Source organism: Ranitomeya imitator, chromosome 1 (genome assembly GCF_032444005.1).
Source record: "Ranitomeya imitator isolate aRanImi1 chromosome 1, aRanImi1.pri, whole genome shotgun sequence".
NCBI lineage: Eukaryota > Metazoa > Chordata > Amphibia > Anura > Dendrobatidae > Ranitomeya > Ranitomeya imitator.
Window position 1 is genome coordinate 362,584,097 of NC_091282.1, and position 26,379 is coordinate 362,610,475.

Sequence of the window (26,379 nt, forward strand, 5' to 3'; positions counted from 1 at the left end):
ACTAAGAATGTGACTTATGAAGTCCACCTTATGCAATCTAAGTGTCCCATGGTCGGTCAGTATATTCACACCTTTTCTGGGAGGCCGCAGAGGCTGCAACACCATTAAGCAAGAAGCACCATTAACCTAATAGCACCATGAAGGCGAAGGAGATCTCCAAACAAGTCAGACAAAGTTGTTGAGAAATACAGGTCAAGTCAGGGTTAAAATTAAAAAAAAAAAAATAACAATCCCTGATTATCCCTCGGAGCGCCATCAAATCCATTATCATCAAATGGAAAGAACATGGTACCACAATAAACCTTACAAGAGAGCAGGGCTGTGGAGTCAGTAAGCCGAATCTGCAACTCCCTCATACATGGCTCATGTTTCAGTGATGCATTTACTGTAGTAAAATTAGCTAACTAGATAGAACAAACTATTTTTACTGGAATACAACTTTAGAACACACACAAAAAACTTTAATAAATTGTAAATATGCAATAAACTATGCAGTAAGAGGGAAAAACAGTTTTCAACAAAACGTACTAAACATTTGTGCAGTCTATGAATTTGTTGTAAGAAACAGTATCGCCCCCATCAGGTCCTCCTTCATAGGTGACCTCAAATCTGATCTAATTATTTCAAGGATAGAGAACGACCTCTCTACACTAACTTGGGTTCTACTTTTTTGAGACCACGTGAAAATGTTTTGCTGAAATATGGTCAATCTGTTTGCTATGGGAGTTGAATCTTTTTCCCTGCGGCAACGTTTACCTGCTACAGGTCATCCAAATACCTTATCTTCAGCCTCATCGGATGAGGAGTTTAATTTGGAAAGGTATCAGTAGCACTGTTAAGACCAAAGTCCTCTTGCTCTTCAGGCTATGTGCACACGTTCAGGTTTTTTCGCGTTTTTTCGTGCTAAAAACGCTATAAAAACTCATTAAAAACGCATACATTATGCATTCTATCATTTAGAATGCATTCTGCATGTTTTGTGCACATGGATGCGTTTTTTTCCACGAAAAAAACGCATCGCGGTAAAACAATGAGCATGTTCATTATTTTTGCGGATTTTCTGCGTTTTCCCCACAATTCTATGCATTTGGGAAAAAACGCGTGAAAAACGCACCAAAAACGCGTGAAAAACGCAGTAAAAACGCATGCGGATTTCTGGCAGAAATGTCCGGTTTTTGTCAGGAAAATTTCTGCAAGAAATCCTGACGTGTGCACATACCTTAAGGCTATATTCACACTTTGCGGATTTTGCTGCGGATCCGCAGCGGATTTGACCGCTGCGGATCCGCAGCAGTTTCCCATGAGTTTACATTTCAATGTAAACCTATGGGAAACAAAAAACGCTGTGCACATGCTGCAGAAAAATCCGCGCGGAAACGCTGCGGATTACATTCCGCAGCATGTCACTTCTTTTCTGCGGATTTTCAGCTGCTCCAATAGAAAACTGCAGTTGAAAATCCGCAGAAGAAAACGCAGTAAAAACCGCGATAAATCCGCAGTGAAAACGCGCTGCGGTTTTCACTGCGGATTTTGGAATTCTGCTGCGGAAAAATCCGCAGTGGAATCTGCAAAGTGTGAACATAGCCTAACAGTCCTGCAGCCCACTCATCCTAACTGCTACTTCAGTCAGAGCTATTTTTCCTTTAGTAGCGGTTGATCATCCAGCAATATACGGTGACTCGGGTCCACATAAACAGCTGTCAGAAGAATTTTCTAATAGCAGTGTCTCTCTTCGTTTCATTGAAACAGCGATGCCATCCGAGATTAAAACTCCTCTTTGGGACAAGCAAACCGCAAGTTCTTCTACTCCTTTATGAAAATGCCAGCAGTTTAAATACTCAGCTTAAATTTTTTAGTCACTGTAAATGGGTGATGAAGCAATTCCTTCAATTCAGCCACCTGTGTTCATTGCCCTTTATTTGGTGTTTCCCAGACGTTTGGCCATGTCTAAAAGAAAGGGTTTTAGCTCAAACAATCACTTAATGATTAAACAGATGCTGCTCCATCAAGTGGCCTGATCCACAATTGCCCATTTTCCAGCACGTCTCCAAGATGGAATCAATTTTACAGGTTCTGGCAGCAATAACCAATTTCCTCACTTTGCCAACTACAGTGCCATCATGTCCTTCTTGCAGACTATCTCTTATTGCCAGATGCAATGTGTGCACAACAGCACATGTGATTAGTGATGAGCGAGTATACTCGTTGCTCGGGTTTTCCCCGAGCACGCTCGGGTAACCTCCAAGTATTTGTTAACGTTTGGAAATTTAGTTTTCATCACGGCAGTTGAATGATTTACAGCTATTAGCCAGGCTGAAACGTGTGGAGGTTGCCTGGTTACTAGGTAATCCCCACATGTAATCAAGCTGGCTAATAGCTGTAAATCATGCTGCTGAGGCGATGAAAACATCGCCGAGCAGTCATAAATACTCGGAGACCACCCGAGCAATGAGTACACTCACTCATCACTACATGTGATGAATATGAGAAAGCTTTAAAGCAGCTTCAATAATATCTTCTAACTGTAAAGTATTTTGCTGTTCTTCTGTAGTCATATCTGCTTGTTCCTTAGTTACAGGACTGTGGCCTTCCATCTCAAACAGATTGAATCTGAAGTTATCTTCTAGCTGGTGTTCAACTTCATTATTCTCACTCATCAGTTTAAAGGGAACCTGTCACCCCGTTTTTTCAATATGAGCTAAAAAATAGCGTTCAATAGGGCCTGACTGTGCTTTACAATAGTGCCTTTACTATCCCCTGATTCCCGACCTTTGCTGCCAAAATACCTTAGTAAACTCGCCGTTTTCAGCTGTCAATCACCCCGGTCCGGTCGGCGATGCCAAATCTCCGATTCTCCCCACCTTCGGCTTTTCACTAAGAAACTTCTTCTCGGCGTTGGCGTTGTATTTCGCGCCTGCGCATTAAAAGTGTCATCTCGCGCCTGCGCATTATGCTTTGCCCAACTGTGGGCATAGCATACAGCACATCATTGTGCATGCGCAGGTTTTCACTGTACCCTGTGTGCCCCGGAAAAGTTTACAGGCGTCCAGGACAACAATTTGCATATCCAGACTTCCGGGGCACAGAGGTTACAGTGAAAACCCGCGCATGCGCAACAATGTATTGTATACTTTGCCAACAGTTGGGCAATACATACTGCGCATGCGCTAGAGCCTAATGCACTGCGCAACCGCAAAAAAACAGCGAGTTTACTAAGGTATTTTGGCAGCAAAGGTATAGGGATATCAGGGATAATAAAGGCACTATTGTAAAGCACAGCTCAGGCCCTATTGAACGCGATTTTAAGCTTAAGAAAAAGCTTAAAAGCTTAAGCTTAAGTAAAAAACGGGGTGACAGGTTCCCTTTAACTGTACTTCTGTTTGAAGTATTGTCAGTTACAATAGCAAGAACCTGTTCTTTTTTGAGTTCACAATTTTGCAGTACTTTTTCCACTAAGGCCTGGAGAAACTTTTTAGAGAAATATCAAAGGTCTTTTGAGAGTCTTTAAGATCCAATTGTCTAATACTTTCTGTTTCCAGAAAAAAACCAAGCTTGCGAGCCATTACTCCATTAACAGCTATAAAAGCTGGTTGTGCTAATAATGATGTTACACCGTCTTTAACAAACAGCTCTTTGAGCTTTTAAACATATCTTTGCTACAGTAACTTCATCACTTATAAAATATCTTGTAACAGGCTCTTTCCTTCTCCTTTGCATGACATGCTGGGCACTGGTTCCTTGGTGTCGCCGTGATCTTTCCCAGTCACAGCTTTGAAAACTTCTGTGTGTAAGCGTTGGACACCTGATTATCGGGATCGCTCCAGGTATCCTGTAAACACTATAGCTATTCGGATAAGCTATTCGATCATCCCTAATCACGATGCTTCACAGTCTATGAAGAGGGGAGGTGAGAGAGAGCAAGTTTGTGCTGACTCATACCTCAGAAAGAAACAAACTGCTATCAGAGATAATAACATGAAGAGCATCAGATCAACTATCCTCTCCAACCATGAGCTGAGAGAAAAAGCAAACTAAAACATGAAGCACACAAAGAAAATATATATACTGGACTATTGATTTATGCACAATTATTGAAAGTTTAGATATGCTATAAGATGTACTTGCCTTAATCCTATTTTCCGGTTCACACTAGCTGAGTAAATGGCTGCAGGCATTCCTTATCGGTGCCTTTTTGCTCTCATCTGTAGAGGAGGAGCTTTACTACTGAGCATGTATATAAAGTGCAGCACAGTTTGATCTCAACTAAAAGCAGAGATCCTTAAATCAGGAATATAACAGACATTTATAGGACATTTTATAACTTTCCCAAATTCTTATGAAAAAATATTTAGCACATACTGTACCCACTGTATTATATATTTTAGGAGACGGAGTTGGTCCATTTTATATAGACTACACAGCCTAGCAAAAGAGAGGACCAGTCACAAAAACTTTCAGCCCAGGCAAAGAGGGCATTAATCAGAGAGGCAGCAGAGAAACCAAAGGTAACCCTGAAGGAGCTGCAAAACCTGGAGTATCTGTCCATATGACAGCAATAAGGCTGTATACTCCATAGAGGCGGCCTTTATGGAAGAGAGGGCAGAAAAAAGCCATTACTTACACAAAACATTACACATGGTTTGAGTCTGACAAAAGACACATGGGATACTCCACAAATGTATGCAGGAAGGTGCTGTGGTCAGTTGAGACCAAAATCTAACTTTCTGGCCACCAAGAATACCATCCCCCACAGTGAAAAATGGTGGTTGCAGGATCATGCTGTGGGGATGTTCTTTAGTAGTAGGGACAGGAAAAATGATCCAAGTTGAGGGGAAGAAGGATAGTACAAAATAGAGATATTCTTGAGCAAAACCTGTTGCAGTATGTCAGTGATTTGAGACTAAGACGGAGGTTCACATTCAACAAGACAATGACCCAAAGCATACAGCTAAAGCAACACTTGAATGGTTGAAGGGGAAACGTGTAAATATTTTTAGTGGCCTAGTGAAATCTCACACCTTAATTCCATTGCGAATCTGTGGTCAGACTTGAAGATTGCTGTTCACCAGAGGAAACCATCTAACTTGCAGGAACTGGAGCAGTTTTGCCTTGAGGAATGAGCAAAAATAGGGATTTTTGTGTACTCACTGTAAAATCCTTTTATCCGAGCCAATCATAGGGGGACACAGGACCATGGGTGTTATGCTGCTGCCACTAGGAGGACACTAAGTTAACACATAAAGAATAACTCCTCCCCTGCAGTATACACAGTAGGAGCTTAACATTTAGCTAGAAGGAACTATGTCAAAACCAAGTCAACACAGAAAAAACTAAAGCCATTAGGCTAACAGGGTGTGTGCTGTGTCCCCCAATGATTGGCTCGGAGAAAAGGATTTTACGGTGAGTACACAAAAATCCCTATTTCTCCTACGCCTCATTGGGGGACACAGGACCATGGGACGTCCTAAAGCAGTCCCTGGGTGGGAAACAATCTACTGCAATTGCTCCTTGTACCCACAAGTTACAGATGCGGTACTGCCGCCTGCAAAATTCTTCTGCCGACGGACACATCTGCTGAGGCCTGAGAATGGACATCGTAATGTTTCGTAAACGTATGCAGGCTAGACCAGGTCGCAGCCCTGCAGACTTGTGCTGCCGACGCCTGGTGCCGGATGGCCCAAGACGCACCCACTGACCGAGTAGAATGAGCATTAATCCCTGCTGGGACGGAGTGACCTCTAACTCGGTAGGACTCCTGGATAGCTGAACGAATCCACTTGGCTATCGTAGCCTTGGAAGCGGCTAGGCCTTTCCTTGGCCCTTCTGGGAGCACAAACAGGACATCTGACCTGCGGAAAGACGCCGTCCTCGAGACGTATCTCCTAAGAGCTCTCATCAAATCCAGTGTGTGGAGAGCCTTCTCGGTGCGATGTACCGGCGCCGGGCAAAGTGAAGGCAAGACAATCTCTTCATTGAGGTGGAAAGATGAGGCAACTTTCGGTAGAAAAGACAGGGATGTTCTCAAAACCACCTTATCCTGATGAAAAATGAGGAAAGGTACTTGGCAAGACAAGGCTGCCAGTTCTGAAACTCGACGGATGGACGTGACCGCAACCAGGAAGGCAACCTTCCATGACAGAAAAGACAGGGAAACGTCCTGCAGACGCTCAAAAGGAGCCTCCTGCAAGACTCCGAGGACCAAATTAAGGTCCCATGGTTCCAACGGCATCTTATAGGGCCGCACCACATGGGAGAGTCCCTGAATGAACGTCTTCACCTCTAATCTGTTGGCAATTTTACGTTGGAACAGGACTGACAAGGCTGAAATCTGCCTTTTGAGAGAACTAAGGGCCAGACCTAAGTCCAAACCCGACTGAAGGAATTCGAGGATGGAAAGAACTGAAAGTTCAAGAGGAGAGCGTCCTCGGTCCTGGCACCATGAGAAGGTCTTTCAAATGTGATGATATATACGCACGGACGTATCTAAAGACATGAATCTTTTCGGCCAACCACCGGATGGCAAGTTGCCATAACACAGCATAATATATAATGATAGTGGGAAAAATGAGGAGATCTAAAAAGCCACAATGCTAAATGCTATGTGTGTACAATTCCTTTAAACACGCCAAAAGGTCAGTGGAATGAATATGGCTGAAAATATAATACCGATGACAACACCTAAGCAGCGGTATGATGTGCCAAGTGAAAAACTACCACTTATAAACAAACCTATAGTTGGCGGATGCTGTATAGCTATAAAAGGAAAAGAAACCTCAGAACATAATTACCACAGGAGAAGCACACAGGAGCCTGCCAAATCCCCTACGCACGTTTCGATTGAATTCTTCTTCCGGGGGCGCCACTATCATTATATACTATGCTGTGTTATGGCAACTTATCATCCGGTGGTTGGCTGAAAAGATTCAGGTCTTTAGATGCATAGGAGATGCTCACATGTGACCTGTTTATTTGATCGGAGGTACTTTCTTATTATATAATTGGTTTGTATATATATGTGCTTGAGATTTTTTAATCATTTTTTATACCAATAAAATTAATTTTCCAGTTCACCACCTGACAGCACCATTGGAGGACGTCCTTCTTACCCTCAGTGGGACAGGAACAACAAGCGGTTAAAAGGACCCTCCCCACTCCACCCACCTGTGTTTTTCCTGTCCCACTGCGGATAGGAACGGCAAGCGTATCATCCGACGGTGCTGTGCAGATGGTGGGGATCGGGGGGCCCAGCCTTTCCCTTCCCTGCCGCAAGATATCTGCGGCTTATACCTGTCATGGGGGGTCCCTCAGCCTCCCCAGTGTAGCACTGCTCCTGGGGTCGGGTCCGCTTCCTCCGTATAGGGGGCTCTCGGTCCGGGCGCCTGTCTGCCGGGGAGTCAGAGCAATGGTCGCTCCAGCACACGACCAGCTCCAGCGTGCGGCCGCAGCTTCGCCGAGAGACCGCTTCCAAGCGGCCACTTCCGGGTCCAGCAGCCGCATCACTTTCGGCCGCGGCCAGCATGGAGAATGGCGCCGGCAGCAGCGCCGGCCTCAGGGAGGAGATCAGCGCCGTTGACCGCAGCGGCGGTAAGGAGGGCAGGATCAACCAGGTAAATCCTATATAAACGTACCAAAGGGGTCTTTATGCCGCTGGCCATCCTGACAAAAGAGCACTCGGTTATACGGTTTGAATTGTCCTCACTATGGAGGAGACAGCCAGACCTGAGGGGACTGACCAGCTTCAGGGGCACGTGAGTAGGCTATTTTAAAGCCTTACCACAAAGCTCACCCCTCCCCCTGCTTCCTATTTTAGTATTCCCTATGTATCAGAAGATATGAGCATAGCCAATCTCTCCTTTAAAACTGCCTTCCTGATTGCCATCACATCAGCTAAAAGACTGGGGAAGATGCAGGCTCTTTCCACTCAGAGCCCATATCTTCAGATCTTTGACCACAGGATAGTCTTAAGACTTAATCCAGCTTTTCTCCCCAAGGTAGTGTCCTCAGCCAATATAAATCAGGAGATAATTCTTCCTTCATTCTGCCAACAACCTAGAAATTCAAAAGAAGGGGTCTACCATAACCTTGACATTAGGGAGACTGTTCTAAAATACCTGGGGGCGATGGAAGGTTGGAGACAGGACACTAACTTATTTGTACAGTACGGTGGCCCAAATAGGGGTTGTAAGGCAGCAAAATCAACCATTGCTAGGTGGATCAAAACCATGATAAACCTAGCTTATACAGACCAAGGGAAACTCTTAGGGCCCATTCAACCCGAGCTATCTCTACATCATGGGCGGAGAAGGGGGGAGCCTCAGCTGAGCAAATTTGTAGGGCGGCGACTTGGACCAGTCTACCTACCTTTGCTAGACACTATAAATTAGATGTCTCATCAGATCAGTTAGCTTTTGGTAGAAAAGTATTACATGCAGTAGTCCCACCCTAGTTAACATCCTTTGGCATTTCTCCAATGGTGCTGTCAGGTGGTGAACTGGAAAACGGTAATTAGTTCTTACCGGTAATTGTATTTCCAGGAATCCACCTGACAGCACTACTAGTTCCCTCCCACTGCAAGTTTATACTATTGTCTAATGTGATGTAATATTGGTGTATAACTGTTAATAAACACTCTTTTTGCATCCATTCAGATGTGGTACTTAGAAAATCACTGGTGGGTGGAGTGGGTCCTTTTAACCGCTTGTTGTTCCTGTGCCACTGAGGGTAAGAAGGACGTCCTCCAATGGTGCAGTCAGGTGGATTCCTGGAAATACAATTACCGGTAAGAACTAATTACCGTTTGTGACGGGGTGTACGGCAGAGCAAGAAGGGACAACAGGCCGAGGGATGATTCAACAGATTTATTATCAAGAACGCTGGAACAACACATGCAGGTAGATCTACAGAGTCCACAATTAGTCCAATGGAACAGGTTCAGGGGCACCTCCCGATAATCCTTGTGCCAGGTAACAAAGCAATAGTCCACAATTAGTCCAAGGGATCCCAAAACAATCTCACGAACGACGAGATATGTCCTCAGCTCAAGTCTCGCCCCGTTCGCTTCCGCAGTCCCAGATGGGCGTGGGGTCTTGCCTCAGCTAAGAATCCCCACTCCTTCTCCTTCAAGGATCAACTCATATCTGATCTCAAAATAAGAATGGATTGTCTGAGCTCCTGGGATCTGCCAATGAAGGGGGTAGGGGTTACACCTTCTATTCAATGGTTGGGTCCACCAGAAGATTCTAGACTGGTGGGCTCCAGGCAGTCTATGTAATATGTACATTTGACTAACCACCTGCTGTGAGGAAGAATGGCTATTCCTCCACTAGTGATGTTGACAAAGCTTAATTACATTAGAGCTTAGGGCTGCAAGTATTGGGGGAAGGAGACATTGTTACAGGTGAACTCCCAGCCAAGAAAATACATAAATTACAGCTAATAGAAACCAGAGAACAGTTACATACATCAAATGGCATATTATTCAAATACAGGACAGGGCAAAAGTACATATCATGACAATCCCTTCCCCTCCCAATTTGTGTACGTACCAGGGACCTCTACAGGTCGCTGGTTAAGTACACACAGGCAGAGCGTAACTTACATGTGGCTTCATGCAGCCACGAATTGGCATCGTAGCTCTCCCACATCATTGCCCAGGAGAACATCTACAGGCAGACCACCCATCACCCCAACCACACATCGCCTGACCCCAAAAGCAAAGTTCAGATCCACAGTGGCTGTGGAAATAGTCCTCCATTGTCCACCAGCCAGTTCAATGACAATCCCAGGTCCTCTATGGATTGCCTCAGGCCGAACCACTCGGGGATCAGCCAGTGTGAGGAAAGCCCCTGAGTCACAAAATCCAATAAGTCTCTGTCCATCCAGCACGACCTCCTGCAAGTGCTTACCTCGATGAGCAGAAGTCGTCATAGCTGCAGGTCGCACACCATAAACTCCTAGCGGTGCAACATGGGTGGGTGAGGCACTAGGCCAGTCCTCACGTAGTGGTGACACGTCGTCCTCCATGGCACTTGGGTGTACATAATTAATAATACGACTGGGTACAGGATTAATCCTCATTTGAACAGCTGGGCAGGAGGCTTGCAGATGCCCCGGCTGTCCACATCGATAGCATCTCTGCTGGGTCTCACTCCATCCAAGGCGTCCTCTTGGGCGAGGGGTAAGGGAACCTGGAGGCCGGCTTCCACCTGAAGGTGCTGTAGGGGTTTGAGGACGACTTCTCCATGAGCTGGCTGGGCATGAGGCCTGCAGATGCCCCAGATGCCCACAACCATAACACCTGCGCTCTGCTACTTCCTCTCCTCGTCGTATTCCAGAAAACGCAGTAGAAGCAACTGGAGGCACATTTACACGGGTATCAGCATGAGGTGGTGGCTTAGAGGAACGGGGAACAATGGGGACAGAAGAACAGGGGGCCACCGGTGTTGTGGAGCTGGTAGGCCTCTCTCCATCCTCCAACAGAACCCTCCACTGAGGTTTGATGGTGAGAGCCTCATCAGCTAGAGCTGCAGCTTCCTCCACAGTGGCTGGTCTCCTCTCACGCACCCATTCCCGGGTCTCAGCAGGGCACTTGAAGTAAAACTGCTCTTTTAGGATAACCTGGAGGAAGGTCTCCCAGGTTAAGGCCTCATCTGCCTCCAGCCAGCGATGACATATCTGTTTGAGTCTGTGGGCATACATCTTGAAAGACACTTCCTCATCACAGGCTAAAGTATGGAACTGAGTCCTGTAAGTGTCTGGGGTAACAGCATAATGTTCTAGAATAGTCCGTTTAATCTCCGCATACTCACAGTTCCCCTGAGGGTCCATAGCTCTATAGGCTGCGGCAGCTCCACCCTCTAAGAGCCCCACCAGATGTCGGACTCAGTCCCTTTCAATGACTTCCATTAATTGACACTGATGCTCAAAGTCCTGGAAGAAGCCCTCAATGTCACCTGCAGCCTCATTAAAGGGCTTGAAGTCTTTGCGGGACACTCTGGGGAGTCCCCTCATGGTGGGTGCTGGGGTTAGAGTCTGTCTGGAGCTTCTAGCTGCTTCCAAAGCGATCTGCCTCTCCAGCAATGCCATCTCCTGAGCTCTGTCCTCGGCTCTGTGAATGGCCTCCCTCTCCCTCTCCTGAGCTCTGTGAATGGCCTCCATCTTATAGTCTATGGTGGCCGCTTCTCCCAGCAATGCCAACTCCACACAACCCACTGACTTTTTTGGGTATTTACCACCGGCTCCAGTCTTTCCTCCATTTGCTGTGAGGGTCCTTCCTCAGCGTCATCTTGCAGGCGAACTCCTTCCAAAGCCTCAATAAGCTGCTCCTTGGAGAGTCCCTTAAAACGGACTCCTACTTCACGGGCCTTTGATTGTAGGCTCCCCAAAGTCCAGTTCTTGTACTCTGCGGTGTTGGTTCCCGATGTTGGGCCATTGTCCTCCATTCCTTCTGCTCTGATCCCACTGCTGCCACCAGTTTGTGACGGGGTGTACGGCAGAGCAAGAAGGGGCAACAGGCCAACAGATTTATTATCAAGAACGCTGGAACAACACATGCAGGTAGATCTACAGAGTCCACAATTAGTCCAATGGAACAGGTTCAGGGGCACCTCCCGATAATCCTTGTGCCAGGTAACAAAGCAATAGTCCACAATTAGTAGCAAAACACGGCAGAGGTTCTTACCTGCCTAGGCCTCCAAACAAATGCACTAACAGGATGCAGTGGACCCATGTGGTAAAATAGAAACACATGGGGTGCATTTGGATAGCGCTGGGCAGACCCGCCTGATCTAATAGAAGGGTGTCACTACTAGGCCTGCCTGGATGCTGTGCATCTCCATTGTGTGAACAGCGCCACATACAAGTTTTTATGTGCAGCTACGTGCCAAGCAGCCACCCCCTCCATTAGTTTGGTAGCTGGTGAGTGGCTGCGTCATCGGTTATGCTGCACCTGTGTTTCTATTTTACCACATGGGTCCACTGGATCCTGTTAGTGCATTTGTTTGGAGGCCTAGGCAGGTAAGAACCTCTGCCGTGTTTTGCTGTTTTTTCAAATTTTTGGAGGATCTCTGAATCCTCTTTTTGTACTTTTGCGGTTTAGAGATAGTCCACAATTAGTCCAAGGCATCCCAAAACAATCTCACGAACGACGAGATATGTCCTCAGCTCAAGTCTCGCCCCGTTCGCTTCCGCAGTCCCAGATGGGCGTGGGGTCTTGCCTTGGCTAAGAATCCCCACTCCTTCTCCTTCAAGGATCAACTCACATCTGATCTCAAAATAAGAATGGATTGTCTGAGCTCCTGGGATCCGCCCATGAAGGGGGTAGGGGTTACACCTTCTATTCAATGGTTGGGTCCACCAGAAGATTCTAGACTGGTGGGCTCCAGGCAGTCTATGTAATATGTACATTTGACTAACCACCTGCTGTGAGGAAGAATGGCTATTCCTCCACTAGTGATGTTAACAAAGCTTAATTACATTAGAGCTTAGGGCTGCAAGTATTGGGGGAAGGAGACATTAACATAGTAACATAGTAACATAGTTAGTAAGGCCGAAAAAAGACATTTGTCCATCCAGTTCAGCCTATATTCCATCATAATAAATACCCAGATCTACGTCCTTCTACAGAACCTAATAATTGTATGATACAATATTGTTCTGCTCCAGGAAGACATCCAGGCCTCTCTTGAACCCCTTGTTCTTACAGGTGAACTCCCAGCCAAGAAAATACATAAATTACAGCTAATAGAAACCAGAGAACAGTTACATACATCAAATGGCATATTATTCAAATACAGGACAGGGCAAAAGTACATATCATGACACCGTTATCTTTGAACTTTACAATCGTGTGGCCTGTCTAATTATGGTTGGCCTTTTGTGCTTATGATACCTTGAATGTGTTCTTTCTACTAATTGGACTAATATGTTTACCTATCTAGTTTATAGTGTCTGGCAAAAGTAGAAAGACTAGTCCAAGATCTGCTCTGCTGAAGCTCCCCCCTTCTCTGCCCATGATGTAGCAATAGTTCGGGTCGAGTGGGCTCTAAGGATATCTGGGGAATCCTTCCCCTGGGCTGTATACGCTAGGTTTACAGTAGTCTTAATCCACCTAGCAATGGTTGACTTCGCTGCCTGACCACCTTTATTTGGTCCCCCATACTGTATGAACAGGTTCGTGTCTCGTCTCCAACCTTCAGTCGCCCCTAGGTATTTCAGAACTGTCTCTCTAACGTCAAGGTTATGATAGACCCCTTCCTTCGAGTTTCTAGGGTGTTGGCAGAATGAGGGAAGAATTACTTCTTGGTTTATGATTGTTCAAGGTGAAAATATATGTCTTTATACTCTTTTGTACTTTTAGATATTCTTATGCTGCAAAACAATAAGTTTTTCCCCTTTATGTTTGCTAATGCAAATTTAATTGTATTTAAGATGGCTGCCAGTATTCACCTTTGCCCTAGTTTTCGTTCTTGCCAAAAAGCTACTTTCGTTTCTGAAGCTAAAGTATCGTTTCTGGTGAAATGGAAACTTAAAGTGACGTGGAGGAAGGAGGATCCATCATATGACGTCAGAGCCAACCAGAAAGACTGAATACTAGATACATTGCTTAAACCCTGCCTATCTCCGCCCTCTGCACACCTTCCCCCAATAGATCATATAATGTTGTGTATTAGAAAATAACAAGTCAGTTGCTGTGACGTTGCTACACTATGTAGACACACGAGCATGCAATGAGTTTGAACCAGCATTTTGTCTGACTCATTCTTATCCGGTACCAATGCTTTTATTCTAATTTGGAATGACTGGTGAAGGAAGGATATTGTCGTGACGACCCCGACAATTGTAGATGAGACTACCTTGGGGAGAAAGGCTGGATTAAGTCTTAAGACTATTCTGTCGTCAAAGATCCGGAGGTACGGATCCTGTATGGATAGAGCCTGCATTTCCCCCAATCTCTTAGCTGAAGTGATGGCCACTAGGAAAGCTGTTTTAAAAGAGAGATTGGCTATGTCCATGTCCTCGGATAGTAAATATGGGGATCTGCACAGTGCATTAAGGACCAAATTCAGGTCCCAAGGAGGAGACGATTTCCTCACAAGAGGTCTCATTCTTTGTATGGCCCTAACAAATCTTGCTATCCAAGGATGGGAGGCTAATGAGGAGTCAAAAAACACACTATGGGCCGAAATCTGTACTTTTAAAGTACTAGGTCGGAGGCCTTTTTAAAATCCAAGTTGTACAAAAAAAAAAAATCAAGGATTTTAGGAATGTCTGGTTTTGAGGTATCTATAGGAATCTCTCCTAGGAAGGAACAACACCGCTTCCAGATCTTGTTATAGATCGCAGAAGTCACCGGTTTCCTGCTTGCCTGGAGTGTGGTGATAACCTCTTCTGACAGGCGTCTGGATCTTAAAGAGTCAGGCGTTCAGGATCCAGGCAGAGAGCTGTAGTGAATCCGGATTGCTGTGTAACACTGGACTTTGGCACAGAAGGTCCTGCCTCTTCGGCAGGAGGATAGGTGTCTCGGTAGTCATTCTGGATAGAAGAGAAAACCAGCTCCTCTTGGGCCAAATGGAACCATCAGGATTACCGTTGCTCTTTCGTCCCGTATCTTCCTGAGTGTTCTCGGGATCAGTGGCAGGGGTGGAAAAGCGTACAGAAGACCTTCTCCCCAATGTTGAGACATTGCGTCGACTCCCGCTGCTCTCTCTAGAGGATTGAGAGAAAAATGCTCTGGCCTTTGCATTTGATCTGGTGGCAGAGATCCACTAGAGACGTCCCCCACCGCTGGCACAGATTGCTGAACACTTCTGGATTCAATTCCCATTCTCTGGGATCTACTGTCGTTCTGCTTAGAAAATCTGCTACCTGGTTTTTGGCACCCTCCAGGTGAACTGCCGAGGTGGACTTGACGGATTTTTCTGCCCATCTGAAAATCTGGTCTGCCAAGTGCTGTAGAGATGGGTGTCTTGGGCCTCAGAAATGCCACTGCTTTACATTGTCGGACAGAATCCTCACGTGTCTGTCTATGACCTGAGACTGGGCCTGGTACAGCACTTTCCAAATTGCATACAGTTAAGTTTGATGACCTGGCCGACACTTCTGGACTCCACTTCCCTTGGTAGTATGTTCTTCCCATGTGTCCGCCCCATCCGTACTGACTGGCGTCTGTGGTAACGGTGACACAGGGATAGAGGATCCATGGAACTCCCACCTTCAGGTTTTCCGGGACGGTCCACCAAGTTAGGGACTTCTTTACCGAAGGAGAAAGAACCATCTTCTCCAGAGAATTTTGCCTTCTGTTCCAAGATTTCAGGATTTGCTTATGTAACCCCCATGAGTGAAATTGGCTCCATTTCACACAGGGAATACAGGCCGTCATTAAGCCTAGGACTCTCATTGCTTCCCTTATAGAGGGAGTGCTTTTCCTGAACCGATATATGTTCTCGATTAACGACTTCTGTCTTTCCTCTGGTAGAAAAGATGTTCTGGTGTTGGAATCTAATATGACCCCCAAAAATTTTATTCTGGAATTTGGAAATAGGCATGGACTTTTCCCAATTCACTATCCACCCCAGATCTTGTAGAATGGAGAGTGTGAAGTCGCGGTCGATCTTGAGAAGTCTCTCTGACCTCGCCATTATCAAAAAGTCGTCCAGGTATGGTACTATGGCAATACCTTGATTCCTTAGATAGGCGACTACTTCTGACATTAGTTTGGTAAATTTCCTTGGGGCCGAGGCTAGGCCGAAGGGGAGACACTTGAATTGAAAGTGATAAACTACCCCTCTGTTCGTCAGGGCGAATCTCAAGAATTTCTGGTAACAAGCGTGTATTGGGACATGGTAGTATGCACTCTTTAGATCCAAGGTGCACATCACCATGTCCTTGTCTATGAGAGGTATTGTGGACTTTATAGACTCCATCCTGAATCTCTTGTATCTTATCCATTTGTTCAGGGGTTTCAGATTTATAATCGTCCGGGAGTCTCCAGATGGTTTTTTTTAATTGAAAATAGGTGTGAATAATGGCCCTTGCCTCTCTCTGAGATGGGTACTGGGACGATTGCTTCTATTTCTAACAACTCCTGCATGTCTGGCCACATAGAGTTTAAGAAGGGAGAACATCTGGTTACTACGAACCTTTCTGGAGGAGGACTGGTGAATTCTAATTTGTAACCGTGAGCAATCACCTGCAGAATCCAAGGGTTTTTGGATATTTTCTGCCAACCCCCCAAAAACCTTTGTAATCGACCTCCCACTCTGATGTCATTTATTCGGTTTCTCTGAACCCTGGAAGATGGAGTCTCTACCTTTTCCACCCTTGGGATAGGACCATCTCGTGTAACATGTTGTCCCCTTAAAAATATAATTTTAATCAAATAACCATAAAAATACCAGTTCCCAGTGAGACAGACAAAAATAGCTACAAAAAGAATCTAATAGTGCACCTAACCTAATATGCTAACCCTATGCTTACCTGCTGTCCCTTCCTAACAGTGGAGGTTGGCACCCTGATAGAGTATTTGGCGCCCCCACTCCGCGGCGGCTAACACCTGCTCACCCTGTTAAATCACTAGCAAAACTATAGGAGGGAAAACAATGAGCAAATAAAAGGGATGAAAGAAAGCATAAGGTAAGAAAAACTAAGGTGCACAAAATAATTATATATCAAAATCCTGCATTGAGATCCTGTCTAGGACAATCAAAATGCTAAACAAATGAGCAAAGATAAACAACTGTATGCTCATAGCGTTTAATATTACAGTCCTACTATACACCCCACAAAGATAGAGCTATGTGCATAGTTAACGGAATGATAGTAGCAAGGGAGATATATAAACAAATGACCTGGTTCAGTATAAATAAAGCTTGTGCACGGCAGCACCTCATAGATAGCCATTAACAGTAGTCAAAAACAGTGCAGTTTAAGTACTCCAGCATAGCAGACAACATCCGTAATAATATAGAAACTCATAATGCTATACAGGAAAAAATGGTAGAATGCACTCAGCCGCAATCTGGTGAAATGGGATAATAAAGGCTGACAAAAATACTGATAACCAATGATAGGTGCTTATAATCATGCACAGTCAGGTAGACAGAGGTAGATAATTCCAAGGACAGCAAGCAGAAAGGGTGTTAACCCCCCAAAATAGACACTTGGCTGTCAACCAACGCCCTGACGCGTTTCCCCGTCATACGGTTCCTCAGGGGGCAGAGATGATGAACCGGAGGTCAGAGATGCAGGTGCCCTGATGCCTGGGCAAACCTGAGGTTATCAGTATTTTTGCAGAGGTCATTTTCACACCTTCAGGAACCTTAAAGCGTACTACCAGCTGTTTCCCCGTGATTCTGGCCCAAAATGTGACTCCTCCACCTCCTTGCTGACGTCGCAGCCTTGTTGGGACATGGTGGCAATCCACCAACCATCCACTACTCCATCCATCTGGACCATCCAGGGTTGCTTGACACTCATCAGTAAACAAGACTATTTGGAAATTAGTGTTCATGTATGTCTGGGCCCACTTTAACCATTTCTGCTGGTGAACACTGTTGAAGGGTGGCTGAATATTAGGTTTATGCACAACAGCAAGCCTTTGAAGGATCCTACACCTTGAGGTTCGAGGGACTCCAGAGGCACCAGCAGTTTCAAATAACTGTTTGCTGCTTTCTAATGGTATTTTGGCAGCTGCTCTCTTAATCCCATAAATTTGTCTGGCAGAAACCTTCCTCGTTATGCCTTTATCTGCATGAACTCTGTCTGTGCCCTGTTTCAGTCACAAATCTCTTCACACTATGATGATCACTCTTAAATTTTCATGGAATATCTAATGTTTTCATACCTTGTCCAAGGCATTGCACTATTTAATGCTTTTCAGCAGCAGAGAGATCCTTTTTAGTTCCCATATTACTTGAAACCTGTGGCCTGCTTATTAATGTGGAACATAATTTTTAAGTAGTAGAATCACCTGGAACACTAATTATCACGTGTTTAAGATTGATTTCAGTGATCCATTGAGCCCTGAGACAATACCATCCATGAGTTTATTTGAAAAAACAAAACAATTAAATCTTTATGACTATTTTGCATAATAATTTGGAACACAGTGTAGTAATGGTAGGGATTTGAGGACAACATCTCTAGAAGTTTTAGCCCTGAGATGTTCTTCCAGATCATCCATCCATAAATGCATGGACCGGGCTACCGAGGTTGCTGCTATATTATCACGTATTATTGCAGCCGAGGATTCCCAAGTTCTCCTCAACAGTACATCTGCTTTGGGATCCATCGGATCCTTCAACGCGGAGGAGTCTTCAAACGGAATCGCCGTCTTCTTTGCCACTTTTGCTAATGGCACATCTATCTTAGGAACTTCATCCCAAAGCTTTATATCGTCTGGATTATAAGGTAAACGGAGTCTAAAGTCTCTAGGTACCACTAGCCTTTTCTCCGCCTCCTGCCATTCCTCTAATATCATGGAATGAATAGGATTATTAACCGGGAAAACTATAGTGAGTTGAGCATGCGACCGCCAAACATCTCAACTTGGATTGAGGTTTCCTCCTGAGTGTCCTGTAACTGCATGGTGTTACGTACCGCATGTAGGAGTTCATCCGTATCTGCTGCTGAGAAGAGATATTTCTTTCCTCTTCCTAATGGTTCTTCCCTTTCTTCCTGATCTGACCCCTCCGTATTTTCTTGGTCAGAAGAAGGGCTGGACTCCCTCGGTCTTTTCCGCGATGTTTGCGGTTCTGGCTGGCTGGCTGGCCTGTGGAAGATTCAGGCTCGAGATGGATGCCTGAACCTCCTGACGTATCATTGCTCTCATATTAGTTAATAATGAGGTCGGTTCTTCGCCGACGATCTTAGATGTGCATGACTTGCAGAGCGGTTTCCGCCAGTTCTCCGGGAATCTAGCTGCGCAAATGGGACATTTATTCTTCCCAGCCTTTTTCTTTTCAGATGCGAGGTTGGGAGGCTCTCCCTAAAATATACAGAGATCACCGAATAGGGGGGGTAGGGAACAGGCAGGAAGCATTGTAGTATGGCTTTGAATAGCCTACTCACTTGTCCCTGTGACAGCTCTGGCGGATTCCTCCATTATAAAAGTACAATAGCCGGGTGCTCCTTATCAGGATGGCCGGCGGCACATAAATCCACATACCCCTTTTTATATTGTTCTTTACCTGGTTGATCCTGCCCTCCTTACCGCGTCCCACGCGGTCTGATCGTGCTGGAAGGCCTCTCCTGAGGTCGGCGCTGTCGATGGCATACCTCTGTCCAGCGCTCGTCGCAACCAGAAGTGACGCGGCCGTTGGCCGGAAGTGACGCGGCCGCTGGTCCTGGAGCCAGCAGCGGCTGCCGCGCTGAGGGAAGCGTTCGCCGGGAATGGACACAGCCGCATGCTGGGATCGGCCGCCATGTTGGAGATGGCCCCCGCATACACCCCCCAGCAAACAGGCGCCCGGACCGAGAGCCCCCAGTATGGAGGAACGGATCCGACCCCAGGAGCAGCGCTACACTGGGGAGGCTGAGGGACCCCCCATCGCAGGTATCAGCCGCAGATATCTTGCGGCAGGGAAGGGAAAGGCTGAGGCCTTGGCGGCTGAGGAAATCTGCCTCCCAATTTTCCACTCCCGGGATGATAACGTTGATATCATTGAGCCATTTTCCTCGGTCCAACGAAGGATGTGTCCTACCTCGGACATGGCTGCTTTGCTGCGTGTTCCCCCCTGCCGGTTGATGTATGCCACTGCCGTGGCATTGTCGGACTGAATCCTCATGGGACGACCCGTCAGAAAAGGATGGAATTGAATAAGAGCCAACCTGATTGCCCGTATTTCCAGGATGTTGATGGGCAGGCGAGATTCCTGAAGATACCAGCGGCCCCGAGCAGTGGGATGGTGGAACACTGCTCCCCAGCCCAGAAGACTGGCATCTGTTGTCACAACTAGCCAATGTACTGGGAGAAAGGACTTCCCTTGATTCAGGGAGGACTTCAAAGTCCACCACCTGAGAGACTGTCTGACTCGCTGGGGAAGAAGGAAACGACAATCGAGAGATAACGGGTTCCTGTCCCACACCGCCAGGAGTGCATGTTGTAAGTGGCGGAGGTTAAGTTTAGCGAATGGGACCGCCTCCATAGCTGCTACCATCCTACCGAGGACTCTCATACTGAAACGAAGAGAGTGAGTATGAGGTTGGGAGAGCTTCTGAGCTTCCCGCTGTAAGACTGAGATTTTTTCCGGGGGAAGAAGTACCAACCCCTGGGACGAGTCCAATATCATTCCTAGAAAGGAAATTCGCTGAGCCGGTAGTGGGGAAGATTTTTTGAAATTTATCTTCCAACCCAGGCGAGAAAGAGTATTGTGATGGTCATGGCCTCCTTGCAGGTGTGGAAAGAGGGGCCTTTGATGAGGATATCGTCGAGATACCGTAACACTACCACACCTCGGGTATGAAGGATGGCCATGGCGGCCGCCATGACCTTGGTGAATACCCTGGGAGCGGTAGCGAGGCCGAAGGGCAGAGTAGCAAACTGGAAGTGATCTTCCTGAACTGCGAAGCGAACAAACCTTTGGTGAGAAGGGAATATGGGAGGTACGTGTCCTGGATGTCTATGGACGCCAGGAACTCGCCTTTCTCCATGGAGGCGATGACAGAACGAAGCGATTCCATCCGGAACCGTCGCACCCTGACAAATTTGTTCAGCAGTTTTAGGTCCAGTATGGGCCGTACTGTACCATCCTTCTTTGGAACAATGAACAGGTTTGAATAAAAACCTTGAAACCTTTCGCTTTGAAGAACTGGGATAAAAATCCCGTCTTCTTTTAGAGAGTTTATGGCCTGGAAGAACTCTGATGCCTTTGTCCTGGGAGGAGAAGACAGGAAAAAGCGATTTGTTGGAAGAGAAAGAAAATCTATCTTGTATCCGGAGGACACTCTGTCGCGGACCCATCCGTCGTGAACGACCGAGAGCCACGTGTCGCTGAAGGAAAGCAGACGGCCGCCTACTTTGAGGGTGTCCTCCGGATACCGCAGGGAGTCATTTTATGGGAGACCTGCCCGGTCTGGACCCTCTGGACCCTGACTGCCTAGGCCTGCCTCTCCAAGACGGAGGTTTGTAAGAGGTTTGAGAACCTTTATCCCTATCCCTGCGTTGTGCCCAGCCAGGTCCGGAGGATGTGGAAGCAGAGGACCAATTTGAGTTGAAGCGAAAAAAAAAAAAAAAAATCAGGACAGGGCCTGTTGTTGCTGGTTCCAAAAGGGCCGAAAGGGTCTCTGTTGTGGTGTTGTGGAAGAAATTTACTCTTCCCTTCAGTGGCGTCGGAAATTAATTGGTTGAGCTTTTCGCCAAAAAGGTGACCGCCCTGATATAGAAGAGAAGTTAATTACTTTTTGGAAGTCAAATCCGCATGCCAGTCCCTGAGCCGTAAGGATCTCCGGATGGTGATGGCGTTTGCTGCTGCTTGAGAAGCACAGTTAGCAGCGTCTAGGGACGCGGTAACTACGAAATCTCCCGCTCTGGCTATCTGAGTAGCGAGGTCTGCTATCTCGGGGGGACGGTCGGTATCCAGCACGGCTGCGGACAAGGCCTCAGCCCAGTGGGTCATAGCCTTAGCCACCCACGTAGCAGCAAAGGATGGGAAGAGTGCAGCTGCTGAGGCTTCAAAGGCTGAACGCGCCATATTGTCAATCTGACGATCGGTTGGATTTTTAATAGAGGCGCCCTCCGAAAAGGATAAAATAGATATAGTAGCTAGGCATGAAACCGGAGGATCTACCAGGGAAGATTGAGACCAATCTTTTCTTAGATCCTGGGCAAAGGGATATTTTGATTCCATGGGCTTCTGCCCTGTGAATCGTTTATCGGGACAGATCCTGTGAGATTCAACAATTTCCTTAAATTCTGGATGAGTAGCGAATACCTTGTGAGCTCGCTTGGTCCTCTTAAAGAACACTGAATGATCTGTTTTAGATAAAGGTTCCTCCTCAAGTTTCAAAGCCTTATTCACTGACTCAGAGTCGAGAGTCTCCTGATCGTGATGAAATTCCTGATCTAGGGACGTGTCAGAATCGCCCGAGTGATGGAGCTCTTAGAACCCGAATCCCGGTGATGGTCTGGGGACATAGCATGAGAACTCTTTCTGGAAGGGCGAGAGCCCCCTTGGCAAGGTTCGACTCCTAGAGTACGAGGAGTTTTGAGGATCGGAAGCATGGTCCGTAAGAGTGCCCTGGTTAGAGGAGGGGTCTCGGAACGATTCAAACGCTTTTGACAGGGAAGCCATACACTGGGTAAGGGAGGTAGCCCACTCAGGGGCTCACTAGGTTCAGTATCAGTAACAGGTGGTTCCTGAACAGTCGCCGATTTACAAGCTGTGCATAGTGCAGTATTATGAACCCGGGGTAATGAGACCTTACAAGAGGTACATGCAACAAAAAATAATGTATGGGTTTTCCCAGACTTTTTGTGAGGCCTTGATTGAGACATAGTAACTTTGAGGAGAGCGCTTACTAGCAGGGGAAGGGTTAAGCTATGTATCTGCAGCTTACCCAGGTCCTGTGACTTGAGTCCCCAGGGGAGGTCTGCAATGTATGTGAAGGCTGTATATCGGTTGTGACCCCGGATCCAGAGATTAGGAAGGCTGGAAAAGCGCTGCAGGATCAGCGCTGGGTGTCCCAAGATGGCCGCCGAGATCTGTGAGAGCGCTTTTCATGGAACGAGAAGCGCTGGAAAAGATGAGCGGCGGTAATTGCCGGTGGACTCCGGCCTGTATGAGGAGAAAAGTAGGGGACTAAATTTAAAAAGCTTGCGGTTGCGGCCTATTGCCGGTAGCGGCGCCGCGACCGCTATTAGTACCATCCTGAGGTAGCGCTCGCACATAAAAAACGAGCGCTGCGGATCACCCACGGACCCGCGCTTAGCCCTTTAGAGGTGCGGACCTTCCATACCCCGGGGACCAGGACCCCCCCAGTGCCTCGGCCCCCGCAGTGTACTCACTGTAGATGCGGTGGGCCGGTGCTCAATCCATTGTCGCCATAGACAGGGAGGGGGTGGAGAGCTTCTGCCGCCTTGCGTCATCCGCTATATCAGTGGTGATGAGAGGGGGGCTGCACGGACGCCATACCCATTATGTCCGGCTATGCACCTGGCTCCAGGAGACGTAGATGGAGGGCTACTCCATGTGGTCGCCTGCTATGGAGGGGGGAGATCGGAACGCGAAGGAACCGTCACGGCATCCAACGTTGCAGGAAAGGATACGGGAGGAATGCTCCACGTACTTGCCTGCTGATGGTTTGGGGGAGATTGGAACCTAGAAAGGATTCGTCGCCCCCATTCGCTCCGTTAAGGGAAAAAAATAGAACAAAAAATAAAAAATTTAAATAAAAACGGTGGGGTCTGAAACAGACCCAAGTGCCTCCTACAGACACTAAGTAAGAACTGGTTCACTTAGAGCCAGCAGGAGGGTGTATACTGCATTGGAGGAGGTATTCTGTATGTGTTAACTTAGTGTCCTCCTAGTGGCAGCAGCATAACACCCATGGTCCTGTGTCCGCCAATGAGGCGTAGGAGAAATCCCAGTGGCAAAATATGGAAAGCTCATAGAGACTTAAGGCCCCTTCACATTAAGCGACGCTGCAGCGATACCGACAACGATCCGGATCGCTGCAGCGTCGCTGTTTGGTCGCTGGAGAGCTGTCACACAGACCGCTCTCCAGCGACCAACGATGCCGGTAACCAGGGTAAACATCGGGTAACTAAGCGCAGGGCCGCGCTTAGTAACCCGATGTTTACCCTGGTTACCATGCTAAAAGTAAAAAAAAACAAACACTAGATACTTACCTACAGCCGTCTGTCCTCCAGCGCTGCGCTCTGCTTCTCTGCACTCCTCCTGTACTGGCTGTGAGCCGGAAAGCAGAGCGGTGATGTCACCGCTCTGCTTTCCGGCTCACAGCCAGTACAGGAAGAGTGCAGAGCACAGCGCTGGAGGACAGACGGCTGTAGGTAAGTATCTAGTGTTTGTTTTTTTTTACTTTTAGCATGGTAACCAGGGTAAACATCGGGTTACTATGCGCGGCCCTGCGCTTAGTTACCCGATGTTTACCCTGGTTACCAGTGAAGACATCGCTGGATCGGTGTCACACACGCCGATCCAGCGATGTCAGCAGGAGTCCAGCGACGAAATAAAGTTCTGGACTTTATTCAGCGACCAACGATCTCCCAGCAGGGGCCTGATCGTTGGTCGCTGTCACACAACGATTTCATTAACGATATCGTTGCTACGTCACAAATAGCAACGATATCGTTAACAATATCGTTATGTGTGAAGGTACCTTTATCCAAAGGGACAGCTGTAATTGCTGTAAAAGGAGGCTCTACAAAGTACTGACTTCAGGGGGTGAATAGTTATGCACACTCAAGTTTCCAGTTATTTTGTCCTATTTATTGTCTGCTTCACTAGAACTGATGCAAATGCTCAAAAAAAAAAAAAAAAAAAGTAAAATTCCAGGTTGCAAGGTAGCTAAGCACGAAAAATGCCAAGGTGGGGGTGGGTGTGTGTGTTCATACTTCTCTGCAAGCCACTGTATGTGTCAATACTATGTGCGGCAATGTGATCACATCCAAGTTGCTACCCTTATCGCTTCAGCTGATCTAATAACACCACAAATATAACAGTTGCAATAAAGTGATTAAGAAAAAGGTCATAAGATTTAAACTCATTACCCAAACTTTTTAAGAATTCAGTTTGTATATTCAGTATTAGCTGCATTAAGCCTAGAGGTGCAGCGTTGAGGTGTATATAATGCTTTCATTATGATGTCTGTCTCATAATTACCTTACAAATTGTCCAGATCTATGGCTTTATAGTGAGGAGTTCATGGCACAAGTTTTTGACTGTAATCATTATCTCAAAGGGGACGCCAGTCATTTTCCCCTACAGCAGACATACAGACTTAAAATTGGTCACCAAAACAAATTTTATATGACCATTAATTCCAACTAAATAATATTTTAAAATCGTTTAACAAAACTTACTCAGTTCACATTCTATTTCCCAATCTTGGTTTAACCCCCCATATGAAATTCAACAAATCAATGCACATATCAACCATGATTTAGTTATTAGAAGGAAAAAAAAAGGATCACTCACCCCCACAACTTTAGGCATTCCCGACCCAGTTCCATAGCCCTATAATCAGAAATATTATTTAAGCAAAACTGTATGCATCCATAACACAAGAGACCTCAGTAGATTTTCAGATCTGGCTTGAAAAAAACGAAAGCTGAATTCAAATAGGTTTTTATTGGCAGCATCAACAGCTCTTGTCTGCAGCAGGTTCCATCCATGAGGCCCATTGTTTGGTTAGGCAGATGCCAGTCACTTGTATAGACTGGATTACTATTAGAGATGGGTGTTGTACGTCATTTATCATTTTCAATAAACTTTCTTCCTCCTGTCTAGAGCAGAGTAAAATGAGGACTGCATAGGATACTACATTAATTGGGTCATCCACTACGGTTTTGTTTTAAAAATGGGCCCACGGTAGTCAGGGCTGCGGAGTCGGTAAGCCAAGCCTCTGATTCAGTTTCCCTGACTCTAAAGCACTGCCTCACTTCAGGGCATGTACATAAAGTGCAGCAGAGATTAATCTCGCCTAAACCTCCGACTCCACAGTACTGCCTCACCACAGAGCATGTATATAAAGTGCAGCACAGATTCATCTCACCTAAACCTTCGACCCCACAGCACTGGTCACTACAGAGCATGTACATAATGTGCGGCACAGATTCATCTCACCTAAACCTCCGACTCCACAGCACTGGTCACTACTGAGCATATACATAAAGTGCAGCACAGATCCGTCTCACCTAAACCTCCGACTCCACAGCACTGGTCACTACTGAGCATATACATAAAGTGCAACACAGATCCGTCTCACCTAAACCTCCGACTCCACAGCACTGGTCACTACTGAGCATATACATAAAGTGCAACACAGATCCGTCTCACCTAAACCTCCGACTCCACAGCACTGGTCACTACTGAGCATATACATAAAGTGCAGCACAGATCCGTCTCACCTAAACCTCCGACTCCACAGCACTGGTCACTACTGAGCATATACATAAAGTGCAGCACAAATTCATCTCACCTAAACCTCCGACTCCACAGCACTGGTCACTACTGAGCATGTACATAATGTGCAGCACAGATTCATCTCAACTAAACCTCCGTCTCCACAGCACTGGTCACTACAGAGCATGTACATAATGTGCAGCACAGATTCATCTCACCTAATCCTCCGTCTCCACAGCACTGGTCACTACAGAGCATGTACATAATGTGCAGCACAGATTCATCTCACCTAAACCTC

The 26,379-nt window shown here is 46.5% G+C and overlaps 1 protein-coding gene across 1 annotated transcript in view; it reads right to left on the minus strand.

The window, feature by feature from the left end:
- The window catches only part of METTL3 (methyltransferase 3, N6-adenosine-methyltransferase complex catalytic subunit), a 48,284-nt gene that overhangs the window by 15,787 nt on the left and 6,118 nt on the right, over positions 1–26,379 (minus strand). Inside the window, exon 7 of the mRNA XM_069761297.1 lies at positions 25,155–25,193. Coding sequence (XP_069617398.1) covers positions 25,155–25,193 — 39 coding nt within the window. The remainder of the gene's footprint in view (positions 1–25,154; positions 25,194–26,379) is intronic.